Source organism: Prionailurus viverrinus, chromosome E1 (assembly GCF_022837055.1).
Source record: "Prionailurus viverrinus isolate Anna chromosome E1, UM_Priviv_1.0, whole genome shotgun sequence".
Classification (NCBI taxonomy): domain Eukaryota; kingdom Metazoa; phylum Chordata; class Mammalia; order Carnivora; family Felidae; genus Prionailurus; species Prionailurus viverrinus.
In genome coordinates, this window is record NC_062574.1 from 13,397,910 (window position 1) to 13,412,012 (window position 14,103).

At 50.0% G+C, this 14,103-nt stretch overlaps 1 protein-coding gene across 1 annotated transcript in view; it reads left to right on the forward strand.

Moving 5' to 3' along the window:
- The window catches only part of TRPV3 (transient receptor potential cation channel subfamily V member 3), a 37,929-nt gene that overhangs the window by 6,396 nt on the left and 17,430 nt on the right, over positions 1 to 14,103 (forward strand). The window contains exons 4-9 of the mRNA XM_047833994.1: positions 3,867 to 3,971; positions 4,145 to 4,231; positions 5,216 to 5,370; positions 6,104 to 6,280; positions 11,489 to 11,629; positions 13,400 to 13,680. Coding sequence (XP_047689950.1) covers positions 3,867 to 3,971; positions 4,145 to 4,231; positions 5,216 to 5,370; positions 6,104 to 6,280; positions 11,489 to 11,629; positions 13,400 to 13,680 — 946 coding nt within the window. The remainder of the gene's footprint in view (positions 1 to 3,866; positions 3,972 to 4,144; positions 4,232 to 5,215; positions 5,371 to 6,103; positions 6,281 to 11,488; positions 11,630 to 13,399; positions 13,681 to 14,103) is intronic.

The following is a 14,103-nucleotide window of genomic DNA, read 5'->3' on the forward strand; positions in this document are numbered from 1 at the left end:
CTCCTTCCCAGCTCAGGGGCAGTTCATTATCTTCAAAAGGGACAGAAATGCAGGAGACATGGTGCAGAGCTGTATGCTCACCTGAGTTAACAACACACTTGTGGTGCCCTCTGGTCTGGATCAAAGGTAGGAACAAACAAACAGCATATGCTGCATATTAGGAGCTAGGATGGCACATGGCCAAGACTTCACCATCTGTCATGATGGCAGGTGAGATGTGACATGTGCAGTGGCAAATAGGGCAGGTGTGGGATGGCCCTCGTGATCTAGCAGCTCCCCATCCCAGGAATTGGGTCCTTGCTCACAGTCAGTTATCTCTTCAGCCCAGCTCTCAACTCTCTTGTTCCCTGCCACCAAAGACTTCCTTCCTCAGACATAGTCCTTGCCTTCCTGCCATGGAAGCTTTTCTCATGTTGTGCTCTCTGCTTCTGGGGATTTTTCCAAGCCACAGATCTGCTCCAAGATCCAGAGCAAGTCCCACAGTGACAGAGCGCAAAGCCTGTTCTGGTCCCTGCCCTCAACTGAAGAACCTTCTCTTCCCCTGAGATCCCATAGCCCAGCTCCTCCCTAAAGAGACTGAGGTGCCTATTGGGATGATGTCCTAGCTTTGGTTGAAATCTCTGAGGACAGGATCCATAGAAGGGTCATCTCTTTCTTCCCTGCTCCCCAGGTTTCCTACTGAGCATATTAGTAGTTTTTTTTAATTGTTTTAATTTTTATTTATTTTTGAGAGAGAGAGAGAGAGAGAGAGAGAGAGAGAGAGACAGAGCTCCAGAGGCAGAGGGGCAGAGAGAGAAGGAGACACAGAATCAAAGCAGCTCCAGGTTCTGAGCTGTCAGCACAGAGCCCGACGCGGGGCTCAAACTCACGAACCGTGAGATCATGACCTGAGCCAAAGATGACCGCGTAACCGACTGAGCCACCCAGGCGCCCTAGTAGTTTTTAAGTAAGTGGGTGAGTCAGTGAAGGAGCAGGTGAGACAACAAGAGACAGAGGGGGTAAGTTGATGATTAAGTGTCCTGGTGGCTTAGCACAGTTCCTCGGCATGAGGGAGGACACTTCACAGTAAGATAAGGAAATATTTCTTCCCCTCCCTGGGGGCCTTGTTTTCCAGGCCTGGAGTAGATAGATGCTGTCATGATCTGATTTTCTGCTCCATCCTTGAGGCCCCTTTGGACTCTGGGAGGAGGCCCTGAGAAGGAGGAGAGGTAGAGGAGAGGCAGGGGACCCTTCCTTAGCTTCATGTGCAAGACCGAGAAAAAGAGAAGAAAGCTTTGGGCAATGAGAGCCCAACAGGAGTCACTTGAGGGATGCAACCTCCCAACATTTAAAGTTTAAGGTTTAATCCTACCTGCTTATTGGGCCAGTCTACCAGTCTCTGCATCTACCCACTGATCTGCCCACCCCAGTACTCATTCCTCAGCCATCCATGCATCCATTCATCTAGCCTTCCCTGTATTCATGCATTTGTGCACCATCTACCCATCTATCCACCTTATTCACCCATCCAACTAATCTGTCCATCTATCTGACCAGCCATTTTTCCTTCCTCGCATTTATCTTTCATACGTTACCTGCCCATGTTCTGCTCCTCTGTTAAGTCTTCTGAGTGTCAGAGCTAGTGCTGGGTTCTGGAGAATCAAGGACATTGCAGTTGTAGTTCCTCCCACTGAGGATCTTACAGCTGAAGGTCAGTGTGTTGTCTGGAGCAGGAAAAGAAATGGCCTCATTGTGCTATGCCCTGGTCCGATCCGTGGGGCCAGTTCTGACCAATTCACTAGAACAGTAGCTCTTCAGAGTGATCTTTGCCCATTTGTGCACCGTTTAATCTCCAGCTCCTAGAACAGTGCCTGATACACTGTGGGTGCTCAATAAACGTTTATCGAGTAGATGCACTACTGAGGAGCCCAGGCAAGCAGGGACAGCTTTAGGGTGGCATTTCTGGGGCACTCCAGGGATGCCAAGAGTGGTGATCAGACTGGATGACCTCTGATGCCCACTTCAGCTGCACAGTCCATTCGTGGATGATTTTAGAGCTGTCCTGGCTCCAGAGTCCAGGCCTTAGGGATTTTCTGGCCCAACTATTCTCCATCCTGGGGGCATACAGGAGGTAGAGGCAGAGACCGAGGCAGACTAGAACCCAGATTTTGGGCTCCCCATCAGGGGTTTACTTCTCTTTTGGAAGAAGGATTTGATTTCAGGTCAGATCAGAATGTTCCTCTGATGGGCAGAAGATAGGAGGGTGAGGCCCAATGTGCTAGCCAGCCCCGTCTCCCACCGCATTTCTGTCCCCACCCAAGTACTGGATTTGTTCTGAGACTTCCAGGTTTGTGTGTGTCTGGAGAGGAGAGGAATTCTCCAGGCAAGACCCAAGTCTCCCTCCTGTCTGCCCCATCCTGGGAAGTGCCTATGTTGGGCAGTTTCCACCTGCAGCTAATCCCTAGAGCTGCTTTGGCTGGAAGATCCAGAGGGCTGAGGGGAGAGCAGTGTGGATAGTGGTATAAACTTTGAGGCTGGAATCAGGAGTCAGGTTCTCTGACCAACTTGGCTTCTAGCCTGGTGGGGCGACTATGGATGAGCTGCTGCTCCAGCCTGAGCCTCAGTTCCCTCATCTGTAGAATGGGGCCATGATCCCTTCCCTGATGCCCTTCCTTCTGAACTTGATATGGCTGGAATCATACCTTGGGAGCTCTTCTGTGGTCTTGTGAGAAAAGGAGGGAGTGTGTTGATCCTTCTGGGCCTGAAAGAGGCAGGCAGCAAAGGCACTGAGGAGAGAGGCCAGGTGGCAAAAGGCCATCGTTCCCAGGTGAGGTCACCGAGCCAGCAGGTGTGCTGCAGCAGCCACGGCGTGGGGAGTATTGCTACAACTGACCGCCAGCCTGATCCTCACTACTCTGGATGTCATGAGAAGGCTTGTCCCTGAGTGTGTGACTGTGGGTTCCGAGAGTGGGCGTGTCTGTGTTTGTGGGCGTGTCTAAAGGTGAGGCCTGGCTATGTCTGGTTAGGGAGTCCTATCTTGGGTCTGTGTCTTGCCTCTCATGGGGCAGTAAGTCTGTCCCTTTCCTTGGGGCTTATCCAGGTCACAGACCCTGCACCCAAGTCTCTCTTCCAGCCCTGGGAGAAAGCATGCCCTTCACTTGCCCCTCTACTGCTCCTTGCCTCCACTGTCCGAAGTGCTTTCCTGAGTTTTCCTTCTCCACAAGGGGTTCTTAGCCCTATACCTGGAACTTTTATATCCACTCACTGCTCTAGATCTATTTTCTGTGCCAACAAAACAATATGAGAGGTGGTCAAAGGGGGTTGAATGTGGGGGTGGGGACTGCGCCCTGGCAGCCAGGAAAGGCCCTTGTAGATGTCAGCATCTAGGGACCTCTCCCTGGTAGGGCTCTTCAGATCTGAGGCCAGAGGGGCAGTTGGGGGGCATGATGGGAAATTGTGGTTCTTGTTGCCATGTTCACCAATGGTGGTGGGTCCTTTGCACCTGCAGACAGGCAAGTCCCCTAAGATGTTAGGCCACCCCGGTAGAGACCCCTGTGTTCATCTACTCAGTATTTTTAGTGACAAGAGTCACCCAAACCCAGCTTTGAATCTTGGCTCTGCTGCCTGCCTGCTGTGTGAGCTTGGGCAAGTTGCTTGACCTCAGAGCCTCCTCAGGCCCCCCTGTGGAATGTGGATGATTGGGATGGTACCCATCCTCAAGGGCTGCTGTGAGGGAAGAGTGAGGCCACGAGGGACGGGGTCCAGCACAGAGCTGGCCGAGAGCGAGTGCTCTGTATGGCTGGGCACTCTTGGAAGCAGGGTTGCAGGACACACAGGTGGACAATCTCTGCCCCAGCTCTGATGGCCTTGCTTGGGTGTCCCCACAGTGCACACTTCTTCCTGGAGATAGAAGGGTTTGATCCCAACCCCACAGTCTCCAAGACCTCTCCCCCCGTCTTCTCCAAGCCTATGGACTCCAACATCCGGCAGTGGTGAGTCCCGGCCCCCCTGCCCGGCCATCCCCACCCCCTGCCAACCCAGCCCTCAGTTCCAGGGGGCGGGGGCAGTGACTCATTCTGGGCCACGTGGCCAGGCCCGGTTGCGGCATGCTACCATTGTCCAGTTTTAAACTCCTGTGTCCCTCTTCCTTTCCCCCACCCTCCAGCCTCTCTGGCAACTGTGATGACATGGACTCTCCGCAGTCCCCTCAGGACGACGTGACAGAGACGCCGTCCAATCCCAACAGTCCCAGGTGAGCCTGGCCCTTCCTCTCATCCCACGGTGTCCACCAGGTGGGTGTCAGGGGCACAGGCACCAGGACCCAGGAGAGAGAAACAAGCCTCCCTTCCCGGGGGCTGGGACGAATGTCTGGGCCTGTAGCTGCGGCATGTAGGCATTTTTGTGGGGGGAGGGGAGTACTACATTTTATAAACTATAAAAAGTATTACCCATTCATTGTGAAGCATTCAAGCCACAGTATGAAGCAGAATGAGAACTTTAACACAATCCCATCTACGTAACTTAAAAATATATGCATATAAACCATGAAACATCATATGCATTTCCGCAAGAACACACACAAACAAAAGAATGTGCGTTACCATGGTTGCCTATTCGGAGTGTGGGGGCCCAGAGAGATAGATTTAAACACTTCAGACACCACAAAAGATGAAAGTGGGATTTTCCTTCCTCTACTCTCATACTTTTTTAGGTAATCACCATTAATAGTTCTTCCTAATCACCTTTACTATGTGTATCTAAATATATATGTGTGGTGTGTGTGTGTGTGTGTGTGTGTGTATATATATATATATATATATATTTAAAAGCTTACTTATTTTGAGAGAGAGAGAGAAATAGAGAGTGTGCGGGGGAGGGGCAGAGAGAGAGGGAGACACAGAATCTGAAGCAGGTACCACACCGTCAGTGCAGAGCTGGATGCAGGGCTCCATCCCATGAACCGTGAGATCATGACTGAGCCAAAATCAAGTGTCAGATATTTAACCGACTGAGCCACCAGGGAGCCCCCAAGCGTATATTCTGAAAAAATGTAATTGCATTTGGATTAGGAGGGAAGCCTGCATAGGGCGACACGGATCCCAGGGGCCCGGAGCACTAATGGAGGGGGTTCTGGGCTTTGCAGCACCCTGCAGGCATCGTGGCTCTGGTCGGGGAAGGGGAGTGAGTGGGGGTGGGGGTGCATGTGTGGTGAGTTGGAAACACTTTCTGGCCTCAGTGCAAACCTGGCCAAGGAAGAGCAGAGGCGAAAAAAGAGGCGGCTGAAGAAGCGCATCTTTGCAGCCGTGTCAGAGGGCAGCGTGGAGGAGCTGCTGGAGCTGCTGGTGGAGTTGCAGGAGCTTTGCAAGCGACGTCATGGCCTGGAAGTGGCTGGTCAGTGCCTGGCTCCGGCAGAGACGGTACAGGGCTGGGGGCCCTGCGTGCCTCCTGCTGTCAACCTTCCCCCATGACAGCCCGTGAGGAGGGCGTGTGAGGAGCCCAGAATGCTGGGCTGGGGACTTTGAACCTGACTCTGAGGGCAATGGGGAGCCATGAAAGGACTTAAACAGGTAAAGGTCGTGGTCTGGCTCCTGCATGGCGGATGGGAAGGAAGCTATTCAGGCGAGGTGGGGACCGCAGCATCTGAGTGGGGGAAGGTGACCAGCTCTTCAGCAGTGGAATTGGCTGGACTCAAGGACAAGGAGGGCGAGAGAAAGGGAGGAGTCTAGGGTGGTGCCATTGGTGACTTGGTGGATGGTGGGGCCCAAGCTGTTAGCTTGGGGAGTAGCTTGTTAGGGGGAGGTGATGAGCTTTATTTGTAGGCTACCAGGAGGAGGCAGGCTGGAGATTTCAGCACTGAAGTGGACAGTGGAAAGCCACGCAGTGGGTGAGGTTGTCCCCTATAAGGGAGAGGATACAGAAAGCAAAGAGCAAAAGGCCTCAGATAAGCCTCTCCGGGGCCTTGGGGGAGGAGTAGCTGGAGAGGGAGGAGGGGAGTGTGCAGCAGGGGAGGGCCTGGAGCAGGGTCTAGAGGTTTGAGCCTGCAGCCCCCACACCCTGCCCCCCCCCAACCCCGCCAGGAGCAGACAGGCCCCTCCTGCAGCTCATTCTGTTTCCCTCCCTGCAGACTTCCTTATGCACAAGCTGACGGCCTCTGACACGGGGAAGACCTGCCTGATGAAGGCCTTGTTAAACATCAACCCCAACACCAAGGAGATCGTGCGGATCCTGCTGGCTTTTGCTGAAGAGAACGACATCCTGGACAGGTTCATCAACGCTGCATACACAGAGGAGGCCTACGAAGGTATGCTGCCGTGCAGACAGGGATTGCAGAGGGTCCGGTGGGAGCCAGGCCACGCAGGGACACTGCTGTCACCGCAGAAAGCACTTAGCATTAGCACCACATAGCAAGCACGCCTCTCTTCCTTTGTTCTGCAGATAGCTTTGAGAACTGACCACATGCCAGGCATTGTCTTTGGCACCAGGGTCCAGTGGTGAACAAGACAGATGTAGGCCAATGCTCCAAATAAGGTAATTTTAGATGGAAAATGCTATGAAAATAAAATAGAAGAAGGTAATTGGATCAAAAGTGACTGGGGACAGGCAACTTCAGAGTGGATAAGCCGGGAGGTAACCTTTGACCTGCGGCCTACGTGGTGACAAAAGATTTGGAGCAGGGCAAGGGCAAAAGCCTGAGATGGGAATGAGTTTGACACACTGGAGCAATGGAAAGAAGGCCAGAGAATCTGTCAGACAGCTGGGTGAGGCCAACACATGGCAACTGTCGTCATCGCTACCATGAACGACCCCATTTGGGTCTCAGTGTTGTGGTTTCTCTCTTAAACGGGCTGGAGAGGGGCAGGGAGATCAAATCTGAGATGGTGTTTCGCTGCCCAGCAAATCTGTTGTGAATAATCTGTAAGATGTGTCCTCCCTGGAGTTTTTGGACTCAGTACACATCCCATTAGGGTCTAATGAGGTACAGAAATGATGGGCTCAGGAATTACTGGATGCCATCCTGCTGATATGCCATGGGGCGCTAAACATTGCTCTTTGCAGGTGATGGTCTAGCTCGGGCCCTCAACTTTTCTCATGGGAGAAAGTCATTTTAATTTTTATTCATTTATTTATTTAAACTACAGACTCTCTAAAGGGTTTTCGTTACATGCAGAAAAAAGTCAAAGATTGTGAAAACTCTACACTGTTGATCAGAAGAGAGGAAACCCAGGGAAGACTGCTGCCACTGAGTGCTGAGCTGCACACTGAGCTCCCTGGTGGCCAAAGCAAAGAGAGAAACTGGATGAGCTATAAAATGTTCTCAGCCTGCCACCAGGGAGTTGATAGTAGTCTTGTAGCCAGGGAGGTTTAGGCCAGTGCCTCAGGCTTATCTGTACTGATTCTTCTCCCTTTCAGTCCCCTTCTGTCCCCCTTTCTTCCTGTCAGCATTACAGGGACTTACATACTCCCTTTTCTAGTAGCATGTTCCCCTTGAGGGTGGGAATGGAGTCTATCTTGCCCATAGTGGATTCCCTGGGATGCTTGGCGTCTCACATAAGATGTCCTTAATAAATGCTTTTCGAATGGGTGAATAAATGAAGATTAGTGTATTAAGGCTTTGCTGTCCCAGCTGCAACCCCTGACTTCTGCCCTTTCTCAGCCTCCCCTCACCCCTTCCTTCTCTGCTGGTGGGCTTGTTGGGGGCTGTGAGCACTCACTCTCTCTCCGCATGGTGGGAAGAGCCGTTTATTTCTGTCTTCCCAGAAACCAACCCCACCCCATTTTTTCCCTCTGATGGTATCTTCTGCCACCTTTCCTTCAGTCCTGGGTGCTGCCTGCCGCCTGGGGCTAAGGGGCTCCAGCACCACCAGTGTCCTCTTTTTCCTCACTCTGGGCATGTTACTTTGCTTTTCTTTCTGAGTCTCAGTTCCCCCGGCAGGCAGAGGCTAATGTTTCCTCCATTTGCTGCCAAGAGGATCCAAAGATAACTAATATTTCCTCCATATGCTGCTAAGACGATCCAAGGACCACTTTTAAAATATTGTAATTTTTAGCATTTTATTAGAGGTCTTCAGAAGCGTGCCTTTTCCAAGGCAATTCATGTAGTTAAAACATTTATTATTAAAAGTTTTAGGGGCGCCTGGGTGGCACAGTCGGTTAAGCGTCCGACTTCAGCCAGGTCACGATCTCACGGTCTGTGAGTTTGAGCCCCGCGTCAGGCTCTGGGCTGATGGCTCAGAGCCTGGAGTCTGTTTCCGATTCTGTGTCTCCCTCTCTCTCTGCCCCTCCCCTGTTCATGCTCTGTCTCTCTCTGTCCCAAAAATAAATAAACGTTGAAAAAAAAAAGTTTTAAACATATATTTGAGATATTAGCTTACTGAACCATTATATATCCATTGTTGAGATTCAACATAATTATTTTTAATTACATAAATAACACATGAAGAGAGTTTCATTGTCAAACATTTAAATATTTAAATTAAGTTAAAAAAAATCCTTTGCCTATTTCCTACGGTCCAATCCAGAACTGATTATTATGGTGTGTAGACTTGGAAGACTTTCCCAGGCTTTCTACACATGTGTCTATGAGCACATAGAAGTAGATGGTTTTATTTATTCACTTACCTCCTTAACATAGAATAGTATGGTGCTGTTTGCATTGTTCTACGACTTGCTTTTTTTTTTTTTTAACTATATGCCTCAGACACCTTCCCATCTCAGAATATGAGTCTGTATGAAAGTCTGTCTACTTAAAAAAACATTTTTTTTAATATCTACTTTTGAGACAGAGAAAGAGGCGAGTGGGGCAGAGAGAAATGGAGACACAGAATCCGAAGCATCTGCCTCCTTTTACCTGCTTAGTCTGAGGATGGCTATCCTGTGGCTAATTTCACTATTCCCCTGTTGATGGCTATCTGAATATTTTCTAATTTTTCACGATGACAATAGCACAGTGCACATTCTTTTTTTTTTTAATTCAAGTTAGTTAACATATAGTGTAATAATGATTTCAGGAGAGAATTCAGTGAGTAATCACTTACATATAACACCCAGTGCTCAGCCCAACAAGTGCCCTCCTTAATGCCCATCACCCATTCAACCCATCCCCCACCCCCACCCAACACCCGTCCAGCAACCCTTAGTTTGTTTTGTGTTTTTATGGTTTGCCTCCTTCTCTGTTTTTATCTTATTTTTCCTTCCCTTCCCCTATGTTCATCTGCTGTGTTTCTTAAGTTCCACATATGAGTGAAATCAAATGACATTTATCTTTCTCTGACTGACTAATTTTGCTTGGCATAATACACTCTAGTTCCATCCACATTGTTGCGAATGGCAAGGTTTCATTCTTTTGATAGCCTAGTAATATTCTATTGTGTATATGTACCCGATCTTCTTGATCCATTCATCAGTCAATAGACATTTGGGCTCTTTCCATAATTTGGCTATTGTTGATAGCACTGCTATAAATATTGGAATATATGTGCCCCTTCGAATCAGCATTTTTGTATCCTTTGGATAAATACCTAGTAATGCAATTGCTGGGTCATAGGGTTAGCTCTATTTATAATTTTTTGAGGAACCTCCATACTGTTTTCCAGAGTGGCTGCCCCAGTTTGCATTCCCACCAGCAGTGCAAAAGTGTTCCCCTTTTTCCGCATCCTCGCCAATATCTCACAACGCACTTTCTTGTCTATGACCCTGTGCTCAGTGTGCACATTTCTAGGAAAATACTTTGATTTGGATTTTCTGGGTTCAAGGAAATGTATAATGATAATTGCCAAATTTGCCTCCAGAAAGTACTGCTTTATTCTCCCCCAAATACTCATTCCCTCACCCTTCACTAATATTGGAAATTATCCTTTTGTATGGTTTTGGTTTTGGTTTTTGCCAATCTGGCGGGTGAAAAGTGGAAAAGTGTTAACTTGTTAGATTCTAACTTTCATTTTCTTGATTATCAATGATTCCAAACAGGTTTCACTTTCTTCATTGGCCTTGTGAATTTTCTTCTCTGTGAGGTGCTTGTTAATAATTTTTTTCTCAGTTTTCTATCAGGTTGTTTGTCTATTGGCTAATATATCAGGAACTTTTAAAAACATACTGTCTCTATATCTCAGATATTTTCCCCAGGCTATCAGTTGCCTTTTAACCTTCTTTAAGATGTCTTTTGAAATACAGAAAGCTTTAGTTTTTATCTTATCAAACATGTTTGTTTTTCTTTTGTGGTTGTTTCTGCATTTTATAACTTGCTTAAGAAGGTCTTCCCTGCCAAAAGGTTAGTTATAAATGAACTTTCCATTTTTTTTAAACGCCAAGTTCTTTAATCCACCAGGACTTTATTTTGTGTATGGCACAGCACGGTGGCGTCTCTCTGGAAAATGCTGTTTCTGGTGGGGCATTCCGAGACCCTTCCCCACCCCCAGCCTTCCAGTCCCTTCCATCTGGAGGCTCCACAGCCTCCACCAACAGGGTTAAGGTCCCTCCAGCCCCTTCCTGCTACTGCTCCCCTGTTCTGTTCCTCAGTCCCTGGGGCACCATTCTCCCAGCTCCTAGGCTAGTCACCCCTTCTCTCCCAATCACTCCCTCAGGCCATGCTGAGGACTCTTTCTCCTAAGGGTCTTTGGGCTGCAGCATTTCTTTCTCCTCTGGAGCGACAGTTCCTCACAAATCTGGGCTGATTCTAATGCATCCTCCAATTCTGCACCCAGAGTGATGGGAAAATACACAGGTAGAAAACCCCAAACTCTGGTCATGTCACTTGCCTGCTCCAATGCCTTATGACTTCCCACAGTGCTCAGGATAAAGTTCCAACCTCTTAACCTGGCCTACGAAGTCTTGAGCCAGCCCACCCAGCCTTGATAAACTTAAGCGGTCTCAGCATAGAGGTCACTTCTGGGAACTGTGGCCCCGTCCCCCTCCGGCTATGTTAAGAGTTCCTGCTCTAGGTACCACAGCCCTTGCCCCTCCCAGTATCATAGCACTTAATTCCCAGTGAGACCGTGAGCTTCTCGAGGAAAAGAATCAAAACCACACCCCATGTACTTCCCTGTCCCCAGCGCCTGGCACGGGAGCACAGAGCAGTCACTCCATCAACATTCCTTGCGTCCATGCGAATGAATGGAGCAAAGAATGAAGCTGGGATTCTTTTTTTAAAAAAAAAAAATTTTTTTTTTCAACGTTTATTTATTTTTGGGACAGAGAGAGACAGAGCATGAACGGGGGAGGGGCAGAGAGAGAGGGAGACACAGAATCAGAAACAGGCTCCAGGCTCTGAGCCATCAGCCCAGAGCCTGATGCGGGGCTCGAACTCACAGACGGCGAAATCGTGACCTGGCTGAAGTCGGACGTTTAACCGACTGCGCCACCCAGGCGCCCCTGAAGCTGGGATTCTTGACAGCTGGGCGACACAGACCAGACAGGCAGCTGTGGCTCTGTGGAGGGTATGGAGGCCCCAGAGGAGGCATCACCCAGGGCCCAGCCGCTGAGCGACCCTCCCCCATCCCCACCCTGTCCGCAGGGCAGACGGCACTGAACATCGCCATTGAGCGGCGGCAGGGAGACGTCACTGCGTTGCTCATCGCTGCTGGCGCCGACGTCAACGCCCACGCCAGGGGGGTCTTCTTCAACCCCAAGTACCAGCATGAGGGCTTCTACTTTGGTGGGTACCGCCCCCGCCCGGCACGGGCTGCCCCAACCGGCGCTGGGGGACAGGGCCTGGAGCCCCCACTGCTGATCCCTGCCTCCTCAACATGTCCAAGGCCCAGCAGTACAGAGCCGGGACCGGGGAGGCCGCAAGGGGCAAACCCTTCTGAACCGGACATCCAGGGTGGGCCAGAGAGGGAGGGGCTGGAGAGGTGGGGAGAGAATGGGAGAGCTGCACTCTGGGGGCGTCAGCTGTGATCTTAGAGGGCACTTGGGCATCCAGTTGAGCAGCCCCGTGTAGGGAACCGAGGCTTGGGGGACAAAGCCCTATTTTATAGGCGCAAAGACAGGTCCCCAGAAGGGGAATGATTTGCCAGTGTAGTAAGGAGCTGATGCAGGCACTGGGCCCAGTGCCTTCCAGGAATGCACCTAGGAAGTCAAAAGTAAGAGGGGAAAATTTCCTGACTCACAAGTTAGAGAATCCAAAAGCAATTGGGGTCAAGACACTCTGGGTGAAGAAAAGATCATTACATACACTTTAGATACAGTGAAACTCACAGTTTTAACGGACCATTCTGTTCAGCTCCACAAATGCATACAGTTGTGTAACCACCACCACAATTAGGACAAGACATAAATAGTTCCATCACACCAGAAAATTTCCCACACAACTTTTCAACCTGTCTTCCCACTCCAGCCCTTGACTGACAACCTCTGGCCTATTTTCTCTTCTGAGTGGTTTTTCAATCAGGACAGCCTGGGTCTGAGCAGCCAGGAGGACAGGGTCTTGTCCAGTCCATTGCCCAGTGTCAGACCCCATTGGAGACAGTGTTGGGAAATGTCTGTAAGGAGGGATGAAGAGAGGGAACAGGAGGGAGATTGGAAAGAAAACAGCAGGAGACCTGTTGTCCGGTCCTGGTTCTATCCCAGGCTTGCTGTGTGACCATGTGTGAGTCACCTGCCTTCTCTTTTTTTAACAAGCATTTATTGATCACTTACTATATATACCAGGCAGCGTTCTAGGTGTCGGAAATGTATCAGTGAACAAAACAAGGATCCCTACCCTCATGGAACTTACATTCTACACTGGAGGAAAACCATCAACAATAAACATAATAAATAAGAACCCCATAAAATATGTTAGAAAATGCTAAGTGCTATTGAAAAAATAAAAAGTAAGGCAGGGGAAGGGGAACTGGGAGTTCCAGAGCAGGAAGGAGGTGGATTCCAATTTTAAATAGTGTGGTTAGGGTAATTAATCGAAAAGATGACGTTTGCACAAAAGATTTGGAGGAGGTGAGGGAATGAACAATGTAGATACTGAGAAACAGCACTACCAGAAGAGGGAATGGCCTGTGCAGAGGCCCTGAGGTAGGAAAATGCCTGGTATGTTCTAGGAAAAGGAAGAAGGTCGTTGTGCCTGGAGGGAAATTATGAGGGTAAGAGAGAAGATGATGTCAGAACATGTAGGGCCTTGTGGGCTATTGTTCTAACCTGAGCTTTTATTTTGGGTGAGGTGAGTCTCATGTGTTAGTAGGGTCAATCTGGCTGCTGTACTGAAGGCTGAAGGTAGTGTTGGAGGGCCAGAGTGGTAGAAGAGAGACCAGTTAGGTTATAGAAGTGATGTAGCTTTAGCCTCCCCCATACAGGGCGGGTGTGGGGAGAGGTCACAGGGAATCTGAGGGATCAGTCCTGCTAAGGATATGGGCTTCAGTCCTAGGGTTGGGGAACACTCTTCTGGTCTAAGAGGGAACTGAGCTCTGGCGCTCCCCCTACCACCCTCCAGGCGAGACACCGCTGGCCCTGGCAGCATGTACCAACCAGCCCGAGATTGTGCAGTTGCTGATGGAGAACGAGCAGACAGACATCACCTCGCAGGACTCGCGGGGAAATAACATCCTACACGCACTGGTGACAGTGGCTGAGGACTTCAAGACGCAGAATGACTTTGTGAAGCGCATGTATGACATGATCCTGCTGAGGAGTGGCACCTGGGAGCTGGAGACCATGTGCAACAATGATGGCCTCACGCCGCTGCAGCTGGCTGCCAAGATGGGCAAGGCCGAGGTGGGGCCTGCTGAGGGGGCAGGAAGGAGAGCGGGGAGGCTCACTGCCACTCTGCCAGCTCATGGGCCTTTCTGGGGACTCCACAGATTACACCTTGGCCTGGGGAAGATCTTGGCCTTAGGTCTTGAAGTGCATTTTGGCCTGAGTTGGGTTTGTTCTGAGTGAGTGACCACACAGGACCACTGAGGTTCAGCGTGTGGGGCCCCCGGTCTGGACTTCAGTCCCTAACACTCTGTTTCTATCCCCTGCTCTGGAACCCTTTGTCTGGGGTCAGAGTGAGGGAGCTTTAAGACCACAGTGACACAATACCTCATGTGCTTTGTGGCTGAGGATTCCCAGGTGGCAAGGCACCCAAGTGGAGGCTGGGCCTGACCCTCTGGGCCTTCAGGCTCTCATGAGGACAGGAGTCCCGGAATGGCTGCT